Source organism: Myxocyprinus asiaticus, chromosome 8, assembly GCF_019703515.2.
Source record: "Myxocyprinus asiaticus isolate MX2 ecotype Aquarium Trade chromosome 8, UBuf_Myxa_2, whole genome shotgun sequence".
In the NCBI taxonomy this organism is placed as follows: domain Eukaryota; kingdom Metazoa; phylum Chordata; class Actinopteri; order Cypriniformes; family Catostomidae; genus Myxocyprinus; species Myxocyprinus asiaticus.
Window position 1 is genome coordinate 11,932,313 of NC_059351.1, and position 26,314 is coordinate 11,958,626.

Sequence of the window (26,314 nt, forward strand, 5' to 3'; positions counted from 1 at the left end):
CAGTCACCCAGAATGTCGTATTGTTGCCTTCTTTTTATGTTCTGAACCAAATCTTAACTTGGAAATAAAACAAACCTTAACATCTAAACACAAATGTTCTTTTACAATTAGGCCAATTTCCTTAATGGAAAACACAGTAAATGATCAAAACAGACCAAAGTGCAAAATCAAGAAGTATAGACCATACAAAATAATAGTGTCACACACAAAGCAAATAAACATCACAAACAAATCAAATTACTTAGACATATGGCCCTATTGTAAAGATGCAGAAAAGTTGCTCAGGTAAAAATGTCAGGAGTTAATTCGAGAATGGCACAATATTGTTCAACAGCAAACAGAAACAAAATCTACTCCCATGGCACTCAGAAAGATAACTGAATATTCTTGAACAAAATAAGCCCATGCTAAATCGGTGTATAAAGACAGTGCCCTAGAAATCTACAATCTTCAATTCTCCACTGGTTGTGCACACATTCCACAGATGGAGTTTAAAGTAAGGCATCAATTCTCGAGCAGAGCACTGCAAATTCGATGATTGTAGATTTATTTGGGCTTTTTAGAGGCTTTCAGCATGGCTATGGAAAAGCGTAGTTTTCATGGTCTCAAGCAGTTCTGCTGAGCTCATCTAAAAACTCCACCATGATGTTGTGAATCCAGATGTCATTGTCATCCTGTGTGGTGTCCACAAGGTAGACTGAGATTTTGCGCTCCCAGGGCCACTCCCCCTCCTCAATGGACTCGATCTGGGCCACTAGCGGCTTCTTCTCCACATGGTTACGGAACACCATAGAAGCTTCCTCACACCAGACCCCATTCTTTACACCTGCAAATAAGTATTGTACATGTTATTCCCCTGTAGTGTGTTAATTTACTACACAGGAATACAGAATGATGTGATGTAGCATTTCTCCTCTCGTACCAGCCAGCTGAGCAGATATGCCCTGGAACGGCAGCTGCCTGAACTCGTCTATGAGGGTTTGGAGCCGAGAATAGCTGATCAACTCATACTTCCCATAATCCAACTCGTACACCGAGACTAAACCATTAGTCAGGACCCCCTTTACCAAAACCCGATGCCAACTATAAAAATATGTTGAGAGAGATGGCATGTTAAAGGGAGAGCAAGAAAAAGAGAAAGACAGACAATACAGATGATGGGGGAAGTATTATCAGAGAAGACATATTAAAGAGATAATTTTCATTTTTGGTGAACTATCTTATAATTTACTCACCCCCATGCCATTCCAGATGTTTATGACTCTCTTTTGCTGAACCCTAACAAAAAAATTGTAAGAATATCTCAACTCTGTAGGTCCTTACAATGCAAGTGAATGGTGGCCAAAACTTTGAAGTCAGTCACTTTTATTTATAAAGCAGATTTAAAAAACAACAAATGTTGACCAAAAGTGCTCTACAATATACCAGATTAAAAATAAATAATTCATTACAAGATTAATAAAAACACAAGGAGCAAAATCACATGGACAACAACACTTGCTTATATCAACGAGCTACAAAAAAAAATAAATAGGTTTTAAGAAGAGATTTAAAACCTTCCGAAGTTGGAGAGGATCTTATATGGAGACAGATTATTCCAAAGCTGTAGGGCTGCAACTGAGAAAGCACGATCACCCTTCAATTTTAGGTGTGACCTGGGGACATTCAAATGCAAGCTATTTAATGACCGTAAAGCTCTAGGAGTCTGATACTGAAATACAAATATAATGAGGTGCAAGACCATGCATGCCCTTATAGCCAATCAATAAAACTTTGAACTGGATTCAATAATGAACACGAAGCCACTGGAGTGAAGCCAGCACTTGAGATACTTTCTCTTTTTTTTTGGTTCCAGTCAGAAGCCTAACAGCAGCATTCTGAACTAGTTGAAGACGTGACAGAGAAGACTGTTAAATTACCATGTAAAGTGCGTTACAATAATCAAGTCTAGATGAAATAAAAGCATGCATCAAGTCCCTGAATGACAGAAAGCATTTTAACTTTGCAATAGTCCCAAGCTGATAGAAGCTGTTTTTGACCATAGAATTTATTTATCGAATTTTAGGGCTGAATCAAAGATAACTTCTAAATTTCTAGCATGTGTATATAAATTACCGGATAAAGGTCCCAGATTACTGGTTATAATTTTTATAGAATCAGTAGGGCCAAATACTATGACTTCTATCTTGGATTCATTGAGTTGGAGAATGTTGGCTGCCATCTAGCTTTTAATGTCCTAAAGGCAATCAAACTAGGATTGTAAAACAGAGGTATAACTCAATTTTAGAGGAAGATAAAGCTGAGTGTCATCTACGTAACAGTGGTATGAGATGTTATGTTTTTGAAAAATAGTACTCAAAGGGAGCATATATAAAGAGAATAGGACTGGGCCTAAAATGGTGCCTTGAGGAACCCCACAGAAAATATGCGCAAGGTCAAGAGAAATTCCCGATCTCAGCTGAGAAAGTTCTCTCCTTGATTTAGGAGGCAAACCAATTAAGCACATTTCCCTGAACCCCAACCCACTGATGTAGACATTTCAGAAAGATAGCGTGGTCAATAGTGTCAAATGTCATGCTAAGATCTAGCAAAACTAGGATGGTACACTTCCCAGAGTCAACAGACAGTAATAAGTCATTTGACACTTTAAAGAGAGCAGACTCTGTAATGTGTTGTGATCTGAAGCCAGACTGATATTTATCCAAAATGCCATTTTCCTTAAAGAAAGAAGAAAGCTGATAAAAAAAACAACAACTTTCTCCAATACTTAAGAAATGGTCATTTTGAGATGGGGTGATGGTTTGTTAAAACTGAAGGATCAAGATTGGTATACCAATTGATGGAGTGATACAGGCTCAAATTTAGTTATACTGCACGCACAATTATTAGGCAAGTGAGTATTCTGATCTTATTATTTCCATGCAAATTTTCCAACTCCAAACTCTTTTCAGACAGATGCAACACTCTTGAAATAGCTAAGCTATTGATGCGTGACCACCGGACAATCAAACATTTTGTTGCGAATAGTCAACTGGGGCGCAAAAAACGCATGGAGAAGAAAAGGCGCAAATTAACTGCAAAAGACTTGAGAAGAATTAAATGTGAAGCTACCAGGAATCCATTATCCTCCAGTGCCACCATATTCCAGAACTGCAACCTACCTGGAGTGTCCAGAAGTACAAGGTGTCAAATGCTCAGAGACATGGCCAAGGTCAAGAAGGCTGAAACACAACCACCACTGAATAAGATTCACAAGTTGAAGTGTCAAGATTGGGCAAAGAAATACCTGAAGACAGATTTTTCAAAGGTTTTATGGACAGATTAAATGAGAGTGACTTTTGATGGACCAGATGGATGGGCCCATGGCTGGATCACTAATGGACACAGGGCACCACTTTGAGTAAGGCACCAGAAAGGTGGAGGAGGGGTACTGGTATGGGCTGCTATCATTAAGGATGAGGTAGTTGGACCTTTTTGAGTTGAAGATGAACTGAAACGCAACTCCCAAACCTACTGCCAGTTTCTGGAAAGTACTTTCTTCAAGCAGTGGTACAGGAAGAAGTCCTCAGCATTCAAGAAGGCCATGATTTTTATGCAGGACAATGCTCCATCACATGCATCCAAGTACTCCACTGCTTGGCTAGCCAGCAAGGGCCTCAAAGATGCCCAAATAATGACTTGGCCCCCTTCCTCACCTGACTTAAATCCTATTGAGAACTTGTGGTCCTTTCTCAAATGTGAGATTTACGGTGAAGGAAGACAATACACCACTTTGAACAGCATTTGGGAGGCTGTGGTTGCTGCTTCAGCGAAACTGACAGACTCCATGGATGGAAGGCTCATGGCAGTTATTGAAAAGAAGGGTGGCTATATAGGTCACTGAATATTTTTGAAAGGCCAAAAATGTTATTTAATTGTCATTTTGTGTTACTTATTTGTTGCATTTACTCTAAAAATTGAAATTGAGTTGGGAAAATTTATTTTTTTAATTTAGTTGCCTAATAATTGTGCACTCTTATATATTCCCCTGAGAAAGACAAAACTCACTTTTCCTTTGCTTAACATTCAGGTTTGTGTTTCAATAACATTTTGGATTGACTGAGAGCATTGTGTTTGTTCAACAATAAAATTAATCCTGAAGAATACAGTTTGCCTAATAATTGTGCACACAGTGTAGATGAGATAAACATGGTTACCTCAAAAACATCTAATGCAGGGGAAGAGATGCTAGTCCTTATATCATCGACCTTATTAACAAAAAACTTTTAAAAATGTTCACAAACCGCCGAAGTTGGATTGGGAAATGTGGTGACTGCAAGATTAAGTACTAAATTTATAGTACTGAATAAAACTTTCGGACTATGAGCATTTTTAGAAATAAGATCTTAGAAGTATTTTGCTTTAGCAGCCTTAGCCGCATGCAGATAATTAACCATACAATCCCTCAGGATTTCTTAAGAAACTTGAAGTTTGTCACTTTTCCACTTCCTCTCTGCCTTCCTCCACTCCTGTCTAAGAGCACGAGTTTCATTTTTGAGCCAGGGCTGTGCTCTAGTCTTAGGTTTTTTAGTTTTAATAGGAGCGATAGAGTCCAGGATATTACCACAGACTGCATTAAACATGCATACCAACTTAATGTAACCAAAACAAGGAGGGGGAAACTCAGTTTTACAGGTGAGTGGAGAAATAATATAAGCATCTGAAAAATTCTTGACTGTGGCTGAATTAATAGAGCAAACATGACAGCCTACAAGCACAGGGTCCATTTCCGGCCTAGTACGGGCAGTTTTAAAAATAATTAAGCTCCAAAAAGCACATAAAGTCAGCATAAAAGTAATCCAAAAGACTACAGTGGTAAAATCCATGTCTTCAGAAGCGATATAATAGGTGCGATATAAAAAAGTCATTTTTTTACTACATTTTCCTTGTTTTTTGTGATTCACATTCTTCATGCATATCGCCACTTACTGGGCAGGTTGGAGAATTTATAGGTAACAGGACTTGGATATTGATCTGTTTCTCACCCACATCTATCATATCGCTTCTGAAGACATGGACTTAACCACTGGAGTCAAATGGATTATTTTTCTGCTGCCTTTGTGCCTTTTTGAGTTTCAAAGTTTTGAACCCTGTTGACTTACATTGTATAGACCTACAGAGCTGAGATAATCTTCTAAAAATCTTCATTTGAGCTACCACCCCTGGAGTTCGCTAGTTCGAATCTCAGGGCGTGCTGAGTGACTCCAGCCAGGTGTCCTAAGCAACCAAATTGGCCCGGTTGCTAGGGAAGGTAGAGTCACGGGGTAACCTCCTCGTGATCGCTATAATGTGATTCGCTCTCGGTGGGGCGCGTGGTGAGTTGTGCGTGGATGCCGCAGTGGATGGCGTGAAGCCTCCACACGCGCTCTCTCTCCACAGTAACGCGCTCAACAAGCCACGTGATAAGATGTGAGTCACTATGCCATCACGAGGACTTAGAGCACCTTGGGAATTGGGCATTCCAAATTGAAAAAAAAAAAAAAAAAATCTTCATTTAAGTTTAGCAGAAGAAAAAGTCAAACATCTGGGATGGCATGAGGGTGAGAAAATTATTGAAGAATTTCAATTTTTGGGTGAATTATTCTTTTAAGATCAGCCTTTGCCTTACTGAAATCTCTCACTTGTTGTCAATCTTGGCAGCGTAGACCCTGTTCTTCTGTATTTCGATGTGGGTGACTTCCTGCTTGTTGTAGTACAGGATCATCTCTCCCATCAACACCACCAGCTTGTAGAGATCCTGCCATGGCTGTAACACAAAGTGCCCAGGGTGGCATGCAACCGACACAAACACATCCATATTTTGCCCCATCTTGGGTAACTCCAGCTGAGGCGGCAGTGTGAGGCCATTAGAATTCTGTGTGGAAGGTGAATAGGGAGTATCTTCTGTCTCAGACACGAAAGGTTCGGAAACCCTGGTGATCCTGCTGAGGTAGATATCCCGATGCCAGAATGGGCAGGAGGCAAGCTGACGGTTAACACTGCTCTGAGGGTCATGAACTCCATTCTCATTGAACAGGTAGACATGCACAGTCCTGGTTTTATCAAGCTTTACTATCTGAACACACATGAGAAACATGGAAACTTTAAAGCAACGATATCATGGTTATTTAGGAAATGTAAAGGAAAGTCATTTGAAATTCATCAGTTCTGCAGTAATCAATAACAATGTGCCTGACCTTCATGCATCTGGGGGCTTTGTTGAGAACTGTCTCTCTCAACCACAGGACAGCTTCAGGAGGCCAAACACCCCCATCTGCATTCAGATCTGCCAGGTGACACTTGATAGCCTACAACAATAACTTATATTTAGCAGACTAATACAAAGCTACAAACAGACTCCAAATATAACACTCGCTAAATGCAAAAGATCAGTAAAACTGGCTGGCCAAAATGGACTTTAAGTGTATAATGAATGGTTTGAATTGCAAACAATGACAGTCTGAGCTATGCTTTTTTTCTGTTCCTTATTTGACACAATCTGGGCAAACTGTTACATACTTCAAAGTAGGGCTGCAACTAACGATTATTTTGATAATCAACTAATCTAATGATTATTAGAACGATTATTCTGGCGATTATTGCAACGATTAATCATGAGCTCTTAACCGACTATTTAGCTTGTGCCCAACTTAAAAGGATGTATTAAACATGCTTGCTAACAATAAAGAGGACAAAATCATTTTTTAAAAATACCTCTAAATGACATTCACTGAATTAAAGGACAAAATACTTGTTTAATTCAGTAAAAAATTCACAGCAAAAAAATAAAATAAAAAAAATAAAAAAAAAAAACACATTGTTACCAAGTGTTTTTGTCTTTTCCATTTAAAATGGTTTAAAAATTGTCTAATGTAAATGTATAAATCCTTAAAACACGATACATTTACTTGAAGCAACATAAGATATTTAGACGTGCTTTAAGAGACAAATATAAGTGTATTTTGTATATAAGTGTATTTTTTCACTTAGTTATACTTCTGAAAGTGCAGTAAAGACAAATATATATATATATTCAAGATCTATTCTCAAAAAGCAAGTCTAAATATCTTATATGCTGCTTCTAAGGTGAATGCATCTTTTTCTTTTTTTAAGGATTTTTAGATATTTTAAAATATTTGTATTTTTAATGTTATATTCAACATTCTCAGAAAAATTTTTCTTCTGCAGTATAGCTGCTACTGTAAAAGTATGTTGTTTTAAAGGAGTTTTAGATATTTGTATTAAAAACAAGCCAAAACAAAAACAAATCAAAAACGTATATTGTTGAAGTGTATAATGGGGCGAAGACTACCCTCTCTCACCTTTTTGTTCACTTCAATCCAACTTTAACTAAAAAAAAAAAAAAACTATCTCTTATTAATAAAGCTGCGTATTGCCAATTTTCTTCACAATAAGAAATGCACAGTGACCTATATTATGATTTAATAAGTTGCGAGCCATCACGTTATAATCTAGCTGCAGCAATGCATACGCTCGAGGGATGAGCGTCACTGCGACAGAGTATGCATCAGCTGGGTGCAGTTTCAATCTCCCCCTTAGATCGGGACACTTCGCCCAACTCATAGAAGAGGCGCTGACCGCACAGAGAAATGCCAGTTTCGGAGTTTGTAGTTATTTACATGATCTGCTTCCATATTATTTGAACTTTAATAAAGCTATAACGCATTAAATATAACTGCATAAAAGATGTAACACCGGGTTTTTTCATTTAAAGACGCTCGACACTTAAGTTTTGCTGCAGCGGAGCGGCAACTCCGGCTCCGCTTATTCCACAACGAGAGTGCTTCTGTATTTACGTATTTTGTATTTTTGTATAATTTCCTCATACTTTGCGAACTACATCACCTGAAGCTGTGAAAGTTTAGAGTGCATCTGGACTGTGAGCTGTTTGTGTTTTCTTCCTCTTCTCAGTCAGGCGCGAGCTGCATCGCTGCTCTCGCGTGCCATCATTAGAGTTTCATATGATATCATGTTACGTTAAATGAGATCAAACGACTATTCGCCTACGAAAATTGTCAATAGATTTTTATTGTTGACACTGTCGATAACGTTGACTAATCGTTTCAGCCCTACTTCAAAGATCATCTCAGAGTTGCAGTCATAGAAACAGGTTAGGGTTAAGCCTAAATATACTCGGTCAGACGCAAACGCTAGGCATCTGCATACATGATGCGCGATGCAAATTTCTTCATCAGCAGAGTGCTTGATCACTGAAAGGGTGGGCCTGTTTTTCTACACGAGTGTACTCTGAGCGTGCAGAATTCGCATACACCTGGAATTATTTGCACTAATAAGTGGGTCCACAAGGTGGCAACATTCATAACTGAGCCTATGCCGTCACGAAGAACCACTAGAAGATGAGATCACAGCTAAACAACAGAAGTCGAAGGTAGAAAATACAACAGTGGATGTGCACGTCAAGACAGTGTGTATAAGGAGGTAAGGAGACACCTGCATTTGTATACCTAGAGTCTGAAGAAATGTAAAGACATCTTAATGGGTCTAAACTCCTGAAGAGAAATAGTCCGGTATCTCCTATCTCGTAATGCGCATGAGCCAACCATGTGTGTATGTGTGCACAGTCAAATTGAGTATATTTTGAAAAGCTAGCATTCGACTATGTACAGATGCTGAGCGTTCGCATCAAAACGAACGAAAAAAGTACACTTTGGGCTTTAGGGTTAGGTTACTGTGGTTTAATTATGACCAACTAAAACGTGCATCATTCTTAAGAGAGCATCCTTTTCGCCAAGGGGAAAAAATAAATAATTTTTATAATTTGACAATAGTAATGTTAATAAAAATAGGCAAATCCCATTGGACTTATTGGATTTCCTTTTGTGTATTTGTAGCAAACAGCGTAGGTCATTGTGTCTTTCTGTGGCACATGAACTCTTACAAAAATGCCAAGACTGTAATTGCATTCAGCTTTGTCAAAGAGATAAAAGTACATATTTTTAAGGAAACAATGCAAACTATTAGAGTTGGTGTACTCGAGTTCGGACCTGGACTTGAGTCTGAGACACAAGTCCAATTTGAATGGACTTGGACTTGTCACGGATTCGTATGCACTTTTACTCGGACTTAACTCGGACTTGAGCCTTTGGGACTGGATTTTTTTGCGAGTCCAGCCGAGTCCATGGCATTTGTGATGCAATGAAAAAAAACTTTTTATAGACTTTTTAGGCATAATGTATCCACACATGTAGGCTCCTGTAGTCTCTTGTGGTCCACGCAGTGTTGTCAACTTGAACTGGTCCTTGATAAATTAATTGTAACTTTTTAAATAGTCTGAAAAAAAAAATGTTTTTATTGCTAAAGCAGACAGCAACTCTAAACAGATAAACAGCACCTATTTTTTATTGATTTTCTATTTTAAAAGCACTGACGAGCAGCTCAAAATACATTCTTTTACAGTTTTTTTCCCACAATAAAATGCACAATAAAATATTAAAATATTTTGGGTAGCGAAATGTTTTGTTTATAATTTAATTACTGATTGGGTGACCAGGTGTCCCGGTTTACCCAGGACAGTCCCGGTTTTAGGAGGTGTGTCCCGACAATTCTCTAAAAAATGTAAATGTAAAAAATGTCCTGGTTTCAGCTGGTAAGCTGACTGATTTTTTCTTCTTATAATAAATCTGCTCATTATCCTTCTCGCTATTGTCTCTGGAATCGTTTGCAAATAAGAGAAGCAATTTTGTTGCGTCCCATGATGATTTGATGATACTTTCATTCTAGTCTTCAGCAAATCAGCTGAAATGGATCTGGTTACCATGGCAATGACGTCATGCGCTTGGCACTCGCACTCTTTTTTTGTCCTGTCAGTCAGCGCAAGTAGAAATGCCCAAATAAAAAGTGTTTAACAACAAGCTGAAAGAAGTCAATCCATTTCTTTGCGCAACAGGAGAAAATGTAAATGTGTTTTCTGTCACTGTGAATGTTCATTTTCCCCACAAGCACTGAGGTAAATCAGACAATGTCACATTCAGACAGCTACACTGCACTTTTTACATAGTACAAGCACTTAAATGTTGAGATGTGGGGACTGTATTTTGAATTTTAGGTTCCAGTGTTGTGAATTGTGTTAAAATGTGCACCTGGCATGACCAGTCATTTCATAATTACACATGCAATCCGAAATGATACAGTATGTATAGAAAAGGCTACATGGAATTTCTACCTTAAAAAAGCTCAAACGTGGTTAAATCATGAAAAACATGATATAAAATAAAATATACATTTTCACAAACTGTTTACCCCTTTGTTTTATGCCTATAAGTTTTCACTCCCCATTCAAAATGTATACAAATAAGATAGAACATTATATATTTTATGTAGTACTGCCCTTCAAAAGCTACATTACACAAAATTTACTGTAATTTACTCAAATCATCCTGTTTAAAAATTTGCATCCCCTTGGTTTTTGTGTTGCCTTCGTGAGCATCAATGAATGTTTGCACCTTTTGTATTATTGCGTATGTGTCCATCAGTTATCCTAAGTGTCAAAAGCTGGATGTCATTATCATATAGCCACTGTTGGGAAGAACTCAAATGTGCAGAAATCAAAGAATGTAAAGTAGTTGGTGTATTTTTCTTAAGAAAAGTGGGCAGCTTCACAACTTAGGATAAGGCAGGGACTCATTGACAATTATTACACAAACAGTCATTAATCATCGAGAAAGCAACACACCATATTAAAGGGTTTGGTCTTGTTCCAGGAGCTCTAAACCTCGTATACTTTCTGTCTCACCAAACCTTATTGTATTTCTTCAGAACATGACTTGAGTCACATTCAATAATTTATTAGACTTCTGAATTATACTTTTGTGTCCTTTTGAAGCTTGAAGATGTGGTCACCATAAACTGCCATTGTATGACATCACTGAGCAAAATTTTTCCCTCCACAATTTCTCCCTTTTTGTTGAGAAAAAGTCAGTCAGTCATATGGGGTTATAACAAAACAGGTGAGTAAACAATGACTGAATGTTCATTTTTGGGTTACTAAACCTTTAAAAACCAAGGGAATGTAAACTTTTGAACAGGATCATTTGTTTAAATTCAGGTACAATTTTGTCTTGTGGAATATATGAGAGTATCTGTTGTCAAATAGCTTCAAGGCACTACTAAATACATTTTTATGATCCCTCTTTTTTTTATAAAACTGTAACACACGGAAGCATCAAGGTTTACTGTAGGTGCACCAGCAGCGCACAGAACTGCCCCGCATTGTGCCGTTTTCCACGAATTAACTAGACAATCATGTCTGTGTTAAATGGCCCTAATATTAGCAGTGGGCTTTTCCAGTGTTTTCGGATGTAGCATTTGCAGTCAAATCGTGAGATGTAACTTCTCAGCGAGTGCTAATTACTACTGTGTTGACTCATTATCAGCGGTGTCTCTGCATTAGGGGCAAGTGGGGCTGAGCCTCGCTAGAGGTGGAGTTGTGCAAAATGGATTTATCATACATTTATTTTAAGAAATAATATATCTTCTGCATCTTAAACTGTTTTTTATGAAATAGAAATAATATAAATTATTTTGAGAAATTCTATTATTATTAAGGTTTATTGCGTTAAAATCTTTTAATTGTTTTTATTTGCTTTGCGTGAGGCTTGCCCATTGTCCTCACTGTTATTCAACGGAGCTCTGGAGAACATCATGTTCATGTGCAACGAGCCTTTAATGATGGCCCAAGAGGCTCGTTTGCCTTTGCCCCTGAGCCAATTAAAAGCTTTGACCATATGTATCTCAAGCTGTTGTCATGAGCCTCGTAGATGACCGCTCGAGTGCAGACCTGATTCATGGGTAAGTTTTAAAAGCCAATTTTACTCTAATATGTTGCTGGTTTGATAAGTTGAAGCACGTCACTCATCATTTCAATAAATTTCATGCCACTGTTTTGAGGAGTTGTGTTGCTGATGCATTGATTTACACTGGTGGTTACACTTGCTCTTATGGAAAGAAATTGGTACTTTTATTCATTCAACTGACCACAATGTATAGTCAGGATATTCATAACGTGAAACATTACTGTTACAATTTGAAAAAACTACTTCAAAGAGTTCTCATCAAAAAATCCTACATGTGCAGCAATGACAGCTTTGCAGATCCTTGGCATTCTAGCTGTCAGTTTGTCCAGATACTCAGGTGACATTTCACCCCACGCTTCCTGTAGCACATGCCATAGATGTGGCTGTCTTGTCGGGCACTTCTCACGCACCTTACAGTCTATCTGATCCCACAAAAGCTCAATGGGGTTAAGATCCATAACACTCTTTTCCAATTATCTGTTGTCCAATGTCTGTTTCTTTGCCCACTCTAACCTTTTCTTTTTGTTTTTCTGTTTCAAAAGTGGCTTTTTCTTTGCAATTCTTCCCATAAGGCCTGCACCCCTGAGTCTTCTCTTTACTGTTGTACATGAAACTGGTGTTGAGCAGGCAGGATTCAATGAAGCTGTCAGTTGAGGACATGTGAGGCTTCTATTTCTCAAACTAGAGACTCTGATGTACTTATCCTCTTGTTTAGTTGTACATCTGGCCTTACACATCTCTTTCTGTCCATGTAAGAGCCAGTTGTCCTTTGAAGACTGTTTTGTACACCTTTGTATGAAATCTTCAATTTTTGGCAATTTCAAGCATTGTATAGCCTTCATTCCTCAAAACAATGATTGACTGACAAGTTTCTAGAGAAAGCTGTTTCTTTTTTGCCATGTTTGACCTAATATTAACCTTAAGACATGCCAGTCTGTTGCATACTGTGGCAACTCAAAAACAAACACAAAGACAATGTTAAGCTTCATTTAACAAACCAAATAGCTTTCAACTGTGTTTGATATAATGACAAGTGATTTTCTAGTACTAAATGAGCAATTTAGCATGATTACTCAAGGATAAGGTGTTGGAGTGATGGCTGCTGGAAATGGGGCCTGTCTAGATTTGATCAAAAATGACTTTTTTCAAATAGTGATGGTGCTGTTTTTTACATCAATACTGTCCTGACTATACTTTGTGATCAGCTGAATGCCACTTTGGTGAATTAAAGTACGAATTTCCTTCCAAAACAGCAAAATCTGTACATTATTCCAAACTTTTGGCCGCCAGTGTATATTACAGTAGATTACAATAACTGCTAAATATTGAGAGTCTGTTTGTTTTGATTAGATTTGTTACATTGTTCATGTGAGATAATACACACAGACTTGCCCAGTTATGGTTTTCTTTCACTGTCACTTGAGCTTTTTGACAAGGATGTGTATGTTTTAGTGGTGTTTTATACTGAGATGAAATTATGAGGGATGTTTGTAGCATCATGTTCAGAGGTTGCGCTAGAAAAAAAAGATTTATCCGTCACTCTCTGTAAAATTTCTGTCATGATCTAGTTTTATTCGTCATACTTGCTTTCATTTTATAAGCACTAGAGCTTCATTCAGGGGTGTAGCATCCATTATATTGGTTTATATAACAGATTTTTTGACTCAGCATGCTTTAGTGTGGTGAAACCAAGGAGTTCTAGGGAACGCTGTAGTGTGAACGTTCTACCTGTCAAACAACCGCTGCGCTAAAACAAAGTTTTTAAACTTTGCCGATTAGTGCATACATAGATGCATAAGTTTGCAGAATTTTTTCATTGTCCCTGATTTGAACAAAGTGCCACATGAGAAGCACGTTTCTGAAGCTCAGTTAATAGTTACTGCACTTAAATAACTGACAATTCTGCCCCAATTGCTGTATAATTGGCTGAAATGATGTGCCGCTTTTTACGTGCTTTCTTTTTGTTATTATGCATTTCTGTGCTTTATTATCATGCATTAACTCACTGACGTAACAACTGATGTATGCAGTCATGAAATCAGAATCCCTCTAAGCCTCTACTCAAAATCCAAACACAAAAGAGATGCATAATACCAGGTGTAAATGATGATGCTGCCTGTAAATACGCTTCTTAACACATCTTAATACCAGGAAATAAATGGCGCGCACACACAGCGGGAACGTGAGAGACAGAGAGTAATATCATAAATGATGCACTAGGTTAAAAGGTTTTTCTTGTGTCAAAATGACAGACAGATTTTGGAATTATCCATCAATTGTTTGTGCCCCACCAGAAATTTGAGGTTACAATTTGAATTCAGATTCATGAACGGATTCATTCTGACTCTGACTGTTATGGACTCGGTCTTGAGTCAGACTCTGCCTCGACTCTGATGTTTAAAGACTTGGACTCGATTAAGGTGGACTGGAACCCAACACTACAAAACATAGCTTGGCCTGTAATAACATTGTTTAATTCATCTTGTAAAAATGTTTAATTCTTCCAGTATTGGCAGGAAAAGAAAAAACAATTCAGACAAGCGAGACATACTAAAAAATAAAATCTGGAGATCATGCATCTCTGTCTGCTCAAGAGCATGCCAGCAGTTGTGGAAATAAATAAGCAAGAAAAGGAGTGCGACTGGTCTGTATTTACCTGTGGTGGTATGGTGATGAGCTCTCGGAAGTAGATCGGTGGGATCTCTCTAAGCTCACTAACCTCCAGAGAAGCAGGTATTCCCAAATCCAAAAACAGGATGTCCAGCACTTGACTACCATGAAGGTTAGTGATCTACACAAAGATGGAACGTGCATTCACTCACTCATTCCTTTATTTAATCATTAAACCAAATAGTTATGGTTTATTTAAATTTGTGATGATAGTTACAGAAAATAACAAGAGATGGAAAGGAAAGACCTGCTCACCTCTGCTCTCGCCCATTTGCCTTTGTATTTCGCTAGACACACTTTCCCACAGAACGGCTTGGACACCAACAATTCCCATGTTAACTTTGAAACACAATTACAAAACAGAGAGTAGAATGTATGTTACTAAAATGGCATTAAAATAACTTGAGGGTTAATAAATAGACACATTTTTGGGTGAAATATGGCTTTGAATTGGGATAGGATAAAGTATTGGTGCGTGAAATAAATGACACATTTCACCTTTAATTTCACCTTTTCCACATACACACAGGAGGTCAGCTTTTACTATCTCATTGTCCTCAAGCCTCATTTACACAAATCAAAAACACAACTTAAATTCCTCCACAGCTTAAACATTTTAGTTGGTTACCTGAGAGATGAAATGTGCCTCAATTTTGTCCAAGATGTCCTTGAGCTTGGCCTGGCCTCGAGAAGGCAACTGACAATAAATACTGCCATCAGAGCACACATTTGTGACACAAACGTTTGTGTACACGCTGTTCACCTGAAAAGATACGAGGGATGTAGAACTGACAATGATTGTTTGATAGGTCCATCAAAACGTGCAGCAATTAAATAATCCTTTGATAATATTTGTGTGATACTGACTGACCTGTAGAGGATTCTCCATGGACTTATCCTGCAGGGCTTTCAAACAAACAGTGTTCACATTGACATCATCATTTTGAGAAGTGTCATACAGCACAATAAGGGGTGTGTCCTCTCGCTCCACAATCTCAGCCAATAGTGTGCGACCAACAGCTAATGAATCCAGAGTCTTCAGAACGACCGCATCTGTACTGAACTGCTCCAGACCTGACATGCAAACAGAAAAAAAATACATATTACTCACTCGTTTTCACACTCTCAGACATGAATGCACAAAGTCCTCTGGTGAATGTTACCTGCAAGTTGGCAAGTGGTTGCCTGGAAGGGAAGAGTGAGGAACTGGTCTCTCAGCTGCAGGAGCTTCTTCCTGCTGACCACCTCAGAAAACCCATGATCCACAAAGTACACCTAGGGAAAGGTAACAAAAAGCTTAAATAACATCTAATACAAATCCATTCCCCATTTTACTTTATCTCTACAGTCTTTTCCCAAACCATACCAAAAAAAAAAACACTTGACGTTTCCCCATCTAACCCAACCAATAACCATCAGACGCCTATTCACTCTTTATTTCTGAAACAGACAAAAGATACACAGACTCTGGTACCTTCACATTATCTTCTGTGACCTGGTGGATCTGAGCTCTTAGTACTGCATCATCTTCTATAGCAACTGCCAGCAGTTGTCCTATTCTCGGGGAGAGGAGACAAAGTCCTGCCCCGGCTGTATTATAAAACTGTAGCATGGCCTCCTCCATCTCCTCCAGTGCTTTAGAGTAGCCCTCCCCCACAAACCTGAATAAAAAGCAACCACAATAAATCAACAATGGTCACATTTATTAAAACAATACTCAACCCTAACACACCAAATAAGCTCTCTCAAAATAATGAGATTCTAATTAAATAAAATACTAATTCAAAATAATATGATCATCCAAAAATTAGATAGTATATAATTATTTTGATACAGTATCTCAAAAATAAAGATCTCAAAATAATATGATACAATCTCAAAATAATGAGATATTACATCAAAATAATGAGATCTCAAAATAATGATCCCAACTCAGAATATTGAGATACGATCTCAAAATAATTAGATACTAACTAAAAATGAGAAAATCCAAAAATAATGAGATAGAATCTCAAAATAATTACCTGTGTGCTGGATTGATTTTTTTTATTTTTAAGACATGGTGAAATATATTAAAGTAATAGCACACCTTTCCTCAAAAAGCTGCACGATTTGCAGTATGATTCATATCCACTGCACAAACGTGACAATTTTATTTGCATTACACGCCAAAGTTTTATACTTGCGAGTTTGTTCAAATCCCGAACCGTAGTAAGAATAACAGCAATAGTGATGCTTGTCTTAATCACAGTTTTATGGTGGTAAAATTTAGAATAGGTTTTACAATCCCATGGGAAGAGCAAATAATATAGAACTAATCTCATTTCAGAGGCATCCTGTATGTAATGATAAAATACCAGTTCGGCACTCTCAACAGGGCAAGATGGCAAAATGCTTGTTATTATAGCAGGCTTGTGAGTGTTACCTGAGAACAACGTTGTTGGTGTTGCCAATCTCCATCACCAACACAGACTTAAACTCTGTCATTGGGATACTCAGAGGCGGCACATGTTGGTTGCTGGAGCAGGTTATAAGCAGTGGGCGTGGCCTTGGGCGGGGCTGTGTCTGGACATGAGATGGTAGTGTGTATAGGATGGCTCTCTTTCGAATGTCTGGCATGGGGTATTCAACCAGACATGTATCTGCCAACAGAGATAGATCCTCCAACATGTACTGAGGAAACTCACACCTGAGAGAAAAGACAGAACATTACAGAACATTAGTCCATTTCACTGGGCAGTAAATAAGCATTACACTGCGGTACTATTTCATACATTATTATGCACATTCAACAAAACGATAAAAGTCATAGAACAAATTATGCAAATTATAGTATGCAAATTATTTTTCTTCTCTTTCTAAACATTTTTAATCAAAATTTGATTAAAATAACTATTTATTTCTGAGAGTATAACTGGAAGCTACAATGTGCTCTGTCTATAATGTTTATTCTTTAATTATTGTAAAGTTTCTATTTCGTAAACAGAGTTTGTTTTAATGTAGACTTTATAATTACCTTTATTATATGTGGTAAGCTCTATCTGCTTATGCACATATTTCCCACATGGGATCAATATGATACCTACCTACATAATGTACTGTAGCACACACATTTTAAACATTTACTGCTGCACATTGCATTCTGTTTCATATACAATTTTTATTTTTTATTATTAGACACTATTCTGCACAGTATGCATTTAGTAAGCAAATATTCCATTCTGAACACAGCCTTAGTCCATTCATACCCAAAGGCCTCCTGGAAAAGCTGTGGAAGTGCATGAGCCCACAGCCCCTGGCTGTATTTATTAAGCAGCTGCCGTAGTTTCTCCTTGATCTCTGGATTCAGAGGCTGGTGAGATGGTGGGGTGGAGGGAGGGGTGATGAGTGAGTGGGTGGGAGGTTTGGGCGTTTCAGGGACTGGAAAGTGAGGCGCGCTGGAGTCGGGCGACATTGGGCTTAAGGGTGCCTGAGATTTCTGGGCTGGAGGAGGAATGTTAATGGCAAGAGCACTGAGAATGCGGGTAGTTTGCTGAACAGGTGATGGTGGTTTAAGAGTAGCAGAGTTTGGAGACAGCTTGCTGGGAGCTACAGCAGGCACAGTGCTGGGTTTTGGGGAGGGCTCTGAGACAGGATATACAAGTCGGTCCACTATGTTATTGTTGCCTGGCTTTTCAACCTAAAAAAAAACAAAACAAAAAAAAAACATATCTGATTCACTAACTTCAGAACTTTAAGAGCCTGACAAGCACAATTTTCTTTCTTGTGTTGACTTGACACATAAAAAATATGCAATATTCCAATGTATACATCATAACCTCGAACCATGATGTTCTACTTGCTATGTCTACCTGCAGGCTGGTGGCATTTGGAGGAGGGACATTCTCAATCTAGAGGGTATTTCATTTAGTACACCATGGGTAACCTATTTCAGCTCTCTAGCTCCCTACGTCATCAATCAATATATTGTGAACACAAATTTGGGAACTGGCAAGGGTGTTCATCCACTGAACATTGGGACACTTGACTTTAATCACCTGCGACATGATTACAAGCTTGTGCATTAACACACAGCTGGTATTAATCAACAATATCGCTGTATAAATGACACTGTTGTGCATTTTTGTTTAGATATTTAAATGAACAGTGTTATAATGAAAGATCAATTATGTAAGGAAATAAAAATATAAAAGGAGTGTATTTTTAATCTTCTTCAAACAACTCTAATATTTAAAAGATTGTTTCCCTGTCATGCTCAATATGGATGAAAGACATTACAAACAACATCTCTTTTAAGAGGAAAATAAGGCTTTGACTTCATAGTTTTAAACTAGTCCTCGTCTTCTAACAACTCGAAAGACTTCAGAAGACATGACGACATTTCCGGTAAGTAAACATAGCGAGCAACAATGCTCCCTGGTTTTCACGGTGCATTCTGGGAATTTTAGGAAGCGAATGTTTCAATGCACTGGAATGATTTTGCGATCGAATCAGCCCTAGAAATGACCAACTTCCTGATCAGTGCCCTGACTACTGAACTAGGGAACTGATTGAGATGCACCTCATGAGTGTAGGATGAGTCATTAATATTTTTGCTCCATTTACCCAGAATAGGAATAGTGAAAAAATTGTATGCGTTTACATGCTAAAAGCTTAACACTAGCATAAAGATGGACTCAAAGCTAACAGACACGGACTGAAAGCCACAAAACTCAAACTTTTATTTAAAAAATTAAAACACTGAGCTAAGGTTGGAGGGAATCACTTCATCCCAAGTTGTCAGCATATGTTTGAGAGTGTGCTTTTCAGATCTCTCACAGTGCAGATGTGTGTCCAGGTCTCCACTTCTTTGTGCATATGAAGCTCTTCCTTGAACATCTCTCTGTAGAGCTGAGGGATCTTCGACAGCCACACTCCACTGCAGTACTTCTGCAAAAGCTGTTTTATGCGACTCTGAACCAGCTCAACATTAGCACGGTTGACAGGCTTATTCTGAGCTAAAGAAAGCAACACACGCCATTGTTATGTCACTCAGCACATCTTGTATTCTGTCAGTTGTGCATGAGAATCAACACAACACCGCTTTTGTGCCACCTTTACAGTGTAAATGGCAATACGGTTTGATCATAAGATCATAATTCAGTATCATACCTGCAAACTCAGTACAGTAGTAAAAGGTGACAGAGTAACACGTAAAAGCATGCAAACTGTCATTTGCATCTATCCATCTCACGTCCAGATCAGAGCAAATCATGTAAATTACCGATTTTGTATTCGAAATGGCGAATTTCACCGAAAGTCGACTGGTTTGCAGTATGCACATATTGGTTGGTTACATTGAGAATGGGAAACATTCTAACAATGCAAGTCAATGGGAGATTTTCAAAGTATAATCTAATTTCTTAACTATAAAGTTTATTGCCATAAATATTTTAAATAGGCAAAATGTGAGGTTTACCTGGCGTCTGATTGTTCTTAACTGGCTGAGTCTTTATATCTTTATGGAACCTGCTGGGCACAGATGATTCTGACCTAAGATCCGCAGAGTTAAATATTGAAATAAGAATAAGATTAAATAAATGTATTCAGAATGCTTTAGTGCTCACTGTGTATATAATAGTTTTTGGTCTCATGTCACTCACCCAGCTGATTTTCGACTTAGCTGGCGAGAAGGAACTCTGGTGGAAGGCACATCAGTACTGTAAACCTGCCGCTGGTTAGGGTGAAAACTAGGTTTGGCTGCAGAGCCTCGAGCTGTGTGACCCGGCTGCCGCAAAGACACTCGAGGTTTGACTGTAAAGACACAAGCAATTAAACAACATTAACAAACAAACACATACCTCAAAGGGTTGTATGTGCGTGTGTGTGTGTGAGAGAGAGAGAGAGAGAGAGAGAGAGAGAGAAGGGCATTGAAGGGATATTTCACCCAAAAATGAAACTACTCTTATTCACTCACCCTCAGGCCATCGCAGATGTCTAGGATTTTCTTTTTGCAGCAGAACACAAATAAAGATTTTTAGAAGAATATCTCAGCTCTGTAGGTCCATACAATGCAAGTGGATAATGATCAACACTTTAAAGCTCCAAAAAGCACCTAGTCATAGTAATCCAATCGACTCCAGTGGTTACATGCCAACATGTTTACGTCATGAGAGAGGCTGCATGAATTGGGTTCCCACATGGACGCGCATTGGAGAGTGAACAGAAGTAAACAATTATAGTGAAAAGGACTTAAATATTGATTTGTTTCTCACCCAAATCGATCGTATCACTTTAGAACACATTAATTTAACAACTGGAGTCGTATAGATTACTTCTACTACGACCGTCTGTGCTTTTTGGAGCTTTAAAGTGCTGATCACCATCCACCTGCATTGACCTACAGAGCTGAGATATTCTTCCAAAAATCTTTGTGTTCTGCTGAAGAAAGAAAGTCATACACATCTGGGATGGCCTGAGGGTGAGTAAATGATGAGAGAATTTTCATTTTTGATCGAACTATCCCTACAAACAGTTTGTGGCAATAGAATGCAACAGTGACCAACTGGCATAGATACACCCAGAACACACATGCAGACAAATTTGGTGGGGCAAGGAGATGAGGCACAGTAATAAATCCTTTAATAAGCTTTATTTAGGATGTGGGCATACAAGATGGGATTTTAAATGTCGAAGAGTGAATCCCACAATGGAGGTGTGTAGATTATTATGCTTAATATGTTCTAATCTAGTCTGCAGTAGGAGCAAATGAAAGTGTTTGCCAGCCCAGTGCACAAGCTGATCAGTGCCAATCTTTCACTACACAGTTTATTCAATGAGTGGCACAAATTCCCAAATGATAAGTCCACACACAGTGCACATAAAGGAACACACACACGCACACACACGGGAAAATAGTACCCATCCCAGTGCAACATGCAGAGACAACTAAAAGTAAACCACTGTGTATGAAAATATATACACACATACTTAAGTGGTTAAGTGTAGCGAGACAGAATTTAATAGAGGTGGAGGTCACTTCTAAGAGATTTCACTGATTGGTTGATTGCTCTTCAGGATTATGGGTAGTGTAGTGGTGTAGGGAATTTGTTAACTAAACAAAAAAATTACTAAATTACACTGACTTGTGGCTTCTATAGAACCATGTGGGTGTTCCTTCAACTTTGGGCACTTTTAGCACTGTGGATTTCTAGAAAGTAAAGGCTTTTTAAAACATTTTTCACATTCTCACCAGTTTTTTATTATTTTGTTCTCTTTTTTTGTATTAATATCTAACTGTATGTACATACATCACAGGAGAATTATTTTTTTTTTTTCAAAAGTCATAGTAATTCCCACCACATCTCAAATTCTGTATTGTGTTTAATTCTGTGCTGTAAATGACATTTTTCATGTTTTTTTTTTTTAATTTTATAAAATTAATTTAGGATTCATAAATTCATACAAGTAAATATTTTCATACTTAATGCATAATTTGGCTAAATTTCAGCTTGACTGGAAATGACACCCAATGAACAATATTGTATGTATTGTCATCAAGTGATATTTTCTTAAAATATCACTTGGTTCATATTTTATCAAGCATGCTCTTCATAGAACATTTTGTCAACTTGGTTAAAGGGTTAGTTCACCCAAAAAAGAAAATCCTCTCATGATTTTTTTAAGCCATCCCAGATGTGTATGACTTTCCTTCTTCAGCAGAACAGAAGTGAAGATTTTATTAGCAGATTTCAGTTCAGTTTGTCCATAAAATGCATGTAAATGTCAGTGTTCGATGTTGGCTGGCTGTTTGATGGCATATTTAGGCAGCATAAAAGTAATCCACACGACTCCAGTCAATCAATGAATGTCTTCTGAAGCAAATCGATAGGTTTGTGTAAAAAATAAATGTATAATTAAAACTTTATTAACATTAAAAATATCGCTTCCTGCCAGCAGTTGATGCATCAGTAGCCTAGTTTCCATCCACTTTTCGCGCTATTTTGTTATCGACAAAGTGAAAATGCGTAAAAAATGTTTTGCGAAATTTGCCGTCTTCTGCCTTTTTCCATTCAAATGGCTTTTATCAATAAAAATGGTGTGTGTGATGACGTCATGTATAAAAAAACACTTTGTCGCATAAGTTTTGGTTTATCGCAAAAGAAATCTGCCCTAAAGCCGTTTCCATGCAGAAATGTGTGTATATATCGCTAATTGTGTACCTTTTGCCTCCCAGATGTCACTAATTCTAATTCTAAGTCTATCAAATGAATAAATGTAAATGTAGAAGAGGAGGAATTGCAATCAAAAGGGAACAGTTGCCCTTCTGATATGACTGTAATATTGGTCCTGATGTTGCGCAGGTTGCCACTGGTTCTGATCCAAAAGCAAATCGTCATGCCCTGTTCAAGCTGGCAACCTACACCAAGTAGTGGGGAAACTTTCGGTCTTAGCATAAGGACCATCCATCGATGTGTATATGCTGTGTGCACAGCTATTAAAGAAACACTGATGCGGTCAATAGGCTATTTTGAACAATCATCTAATCTAAAGCATTGCCATCACAACTGCATTATTTCCCGCATATTTGTCCAGCAACTTTTAACGACCAACTGAACTTAATTGTCATCTCAAATTAATTATAGTGTCATAATGCAATTTACATTTTCTGAAGAAGCTCAGCAAATGCGATCCGAGGTAAAAAGGGTTAGATTTAAAACATTTACAACTTTTAAAATATTCAAAAGCTAATTTTCTGAAAGCGAATTAGCATTGGACAAAGAGTTCTGATAGTTTATAGTCTTGAAAAAGTGCAGAATATTCTGAGAATGTCATTCAGCCGACTTTTTTTGTCTACAGAACAGGGTAAGGCTAATTTAAATTTGTGTAAAGAAAAGACATATATACGTCTAAAAATTAATTTTTTTCGTTTGGTAATTACATTTTTTAATTTAATGCTTTTTTCATTTGGTAATTTATTTAATTTAATACAGGAAATTTTGCCGGCATTTTTTCAAAAGCTAAACAATAATTTTATAGAATTGGGCTATAGGCTATGTTAGTGTTCCAAAAAAGCACAGTGATGTTTTTCTCCTAGTATTGTTTATTTATTTTTAATTTAAAATATCTTTGTGCATAGAAATTATGTTTTTGTATTGTGGGCTAATTCCGTGACTGCCGTCTATTATTTTGAATGGTGTGGAAAAGCAACTTTAATAAATAAACAGATGGCTACCACGATTAAATTAATCGCAAAGAGTGGCCATTCACTTGTCGATGTGCACGATACGAGATATTTGTGTTGGCACTCCTGGAAGTGTCATGTTTGCAGCATCAGATCTGTGCTATGCCGTTAAGATCAATCCATAATCACGTACAATAAATTGGCTTTCAAGGATGTATACTGTCATCATGATTAACACACTACATTTTTGCGTTAATGCCAATTTTCTCGACAAAAAGTGTTTCCAAACCAGTTTTTCATGACATTTCAAGTATCGACATAGAGTTTATGCGCTAGAGTTAAACGGAAAAATATTATGTCGACACTTGTGAAATTTTAACAATAATTTGCGTTTCCATCGGCTTTATTTTGATGCGCTAAAACTTTTTGCGCAAAAAATCCTTGGATGGAAACGTAGTTAAGTGACGTAAGCAGAATGGCGCATTCACGTGAGAAGTCTGAAGCATGTGCTTTGTACAAAACATCACACGAGAGTTAGTTCATTTCAAACAGAAATACAGGGCTGGGTGGAAGCAACAATTTAAAGTTAAAAACGTTTTCATTATCAATTTGTTTTACACCTACCTATCGATTTGCTACAGAAGACATTAATTGATCGCCTGGAGTCGTGTGGATTACTTATATGCTGCCTAAATATGCCTTTTGGACCGTCAAACAGCCACTCAGCCTGATGGCACCCATTTACATGCATTGAATGGACAAACTGAGCTGAAATCTGCTTATAAAAATCTTCACTTCGGTTCTGCTGAAGAAGGAAAGTCATACATATCTGGGATGGCTTAAAGGCAAGTAAATCATGAGAGAATTTTCATTTTTGGGCGAACTAACCCTTTAACAAGTACACAACTTTTGAATAAAATTTTTCAGGGTAAAGTTTTTGCTGTGCTGGAAAAGACGCTATAATTGTGGGACAGTTGTCGTTTTTGAAAAATTAATAGAAATCAATTTCACAACAATCACAAATATAGAAAAGGTTTATTTCGCTCTTTGTTTGGATGATCGGTTTTATATATAAATAATTTGTATTTCTTTGTAATAATGTGTATTTTTAAAATTGATTTTCGAAGTTTAATACTAAAGGTCTGGGTCAAGACTAAAACAGTAAAATCAATGTATAAAACACATTTGAAAAGTGCAAAAAATAAATGATGAAAGTCAAGTAAAAAGGTCTGATTTGTCTAGTAAAATGGTCCGATTACAAGTCAGTTGTAATGACCTTCATATAAAAAAAAGCAAAAAGTTGAAATCTATTCATTTGAATAAAAAATAAAATTGCCTATGGGGGCCTGGGTAGCTCAGCGAGTAAAGACGCTGAATACCAACCCTGGAGTCACGTGTTCGAATCCAGGGTGTGCTGAGTGACTCCAGCCAGGTCTCCTAAGCAACCAAATTGGCCCGGTTGCTAGGGAGGGTAGAGTCACATGGGGTAACCTCCTTGTGGTCGCTATAATATGGTTCGCTCTCGGTGAGGCGCATGGTGAGTTGTGCGTGGATGCCGCGGAGAATGGCGTGAAGCTTCCACACGCATTGTTTCTGCAGTAATGCGCTCATCAAGCCACGTGATAAGATGTACGGGTTGACGGTCTCAGATGCAGAGACAACTGGGATTCGTCATCCGCCACCCGGATTGAGGCAAGTCACTATGCCACTACGAGGACTTAGAGCGCATTGGGAATTGGGCATTCCAAATTAGAATTCCCCCCCCCCCCCCCCCGAAGTTGAAGAAACCCCCATATATCATTGCTTTGTAAACTCAGAGTTCATGGTTGGTCTTACATGTTATTGTTAAAAATAAAATTCTCTATGGAGAAAATTAATGGAATTTTTTCTTCAGAAACCCCACTGTTGCACTCCTTTTAGCCTCAAGATCTAAAGTTTATTTTAACAAATAACCAAGATTCCCACAATTACAGTCACAATAGCAGAGGAATGGAAGAAAGACCGTACAGAGTGAGAGAGAGAGCGTAATGAAGCAACATTGACTCAGCACATTGCTGGCTCACACTGATCACATCACCCTAACAGCCTTTCTCTTCCTGAAGTTTGTTTGTTTATATGTGTGTCTGTCTGTGTACCATAAGGTGAAAACAGAGAGGAAGACTTCGTTCTCATGTGGAAATTCATTAATTGAGAGCAGCCACTCTTCTTTGAAGTCTTCTGCCGGGCGACCAGCTGTGCGATGTGTGCCGTCTCTTCACACACGCCAGCAAAACACATGACCTACAAACACATACATACAGTCTATTACATTTAAACTTTGATTTTGCGTGACACTGCACTCATGCCATTTGGTGTCTTGTTCTGAACACAGAACTTTTTCTTAACTGTTAATATTAAACATATCAACTGAATACGTCATCACCTCTCCAGTACTGGAGCGTTCCAGCCGCACCACTCCGGGAATGCTGCGCAGAAAACTCTCCAGAGTGGCATGCCCAAGCTTCCTGTGAGGAATCACCTCTCCAGTCAGAGCACGATAATCTCCCTGCAGATGAGCCATGGCCACGCCATGCTTACTGCTCTGAAGAACAGCTCGCAGCATCTTCTTCACTAACTCGACGTCACTCAT

General features: G+C 38.0%; 1 protein-coding gene across 1 annotated transcript; it reads right to left on the bottom strand.

The window, feature by feature from the left end:
- Positions 1-36: 36 nt before the first annotated feature.
- On the bottom strand, positions 37-26,314 carry tdrd7a (tudor domain containing 7 a). Its single transcript, XM_051704726.1, has 17 exons — positions 26,108-26,314; positions 25,821-25,965; positions 20,165-20,315; positions 19,981-20,054; positions 19,341-19,519; positions 17,771-18,201; positions 16,948-17,211; positions 15,997-16,183; positions 15,686-15,797; positions 15,394-15,596; positions 15,151-15,285; positions 14,778-14,861; positions 14,509-14,643; positions 6,216-6,326; positions 5,661-6,094; positions 923-1,083; positions 37-826 (listed from the first exon to the last, which is right to left on the bottom strand). Exons 1-17 carry the CDS (start codon positions 26,312-26,314, stop codon positions 606-608), a joined length of 3,234 nt encoding a protein of 1,077 aa, XP_051560686.1. The 3' UTR covers positions 37-605.

What these genes read in the sequence shown, in the direction of transcription:
- tdrd7a (XM_051704726.1), bottom strand. Translation starts at nt 26,314, where the DNA reads ATGAGTGACGTCGAGTTAGTGAAGAAGATGCTGCGAGCTGTTCTTCAG. An exon ending in ACCAACAACGTTGTTCTCAG is followed by an intron (nt 16,184 to 16,947) that starts GTAACACTCACA and finishes CTTTTTATTCAG; the next exon opens with GTTTGTGGGGGAGGGCTACT. An exon ending in AAGCCCCCAGATGCATGAAG is followed by an intron (nt 6,095 to 6,215) that starts GTCAGGCACATT and finishes ATGTGTGTTCAG; the next exon opens with ATAGTAAAGCTTGATAAAAC.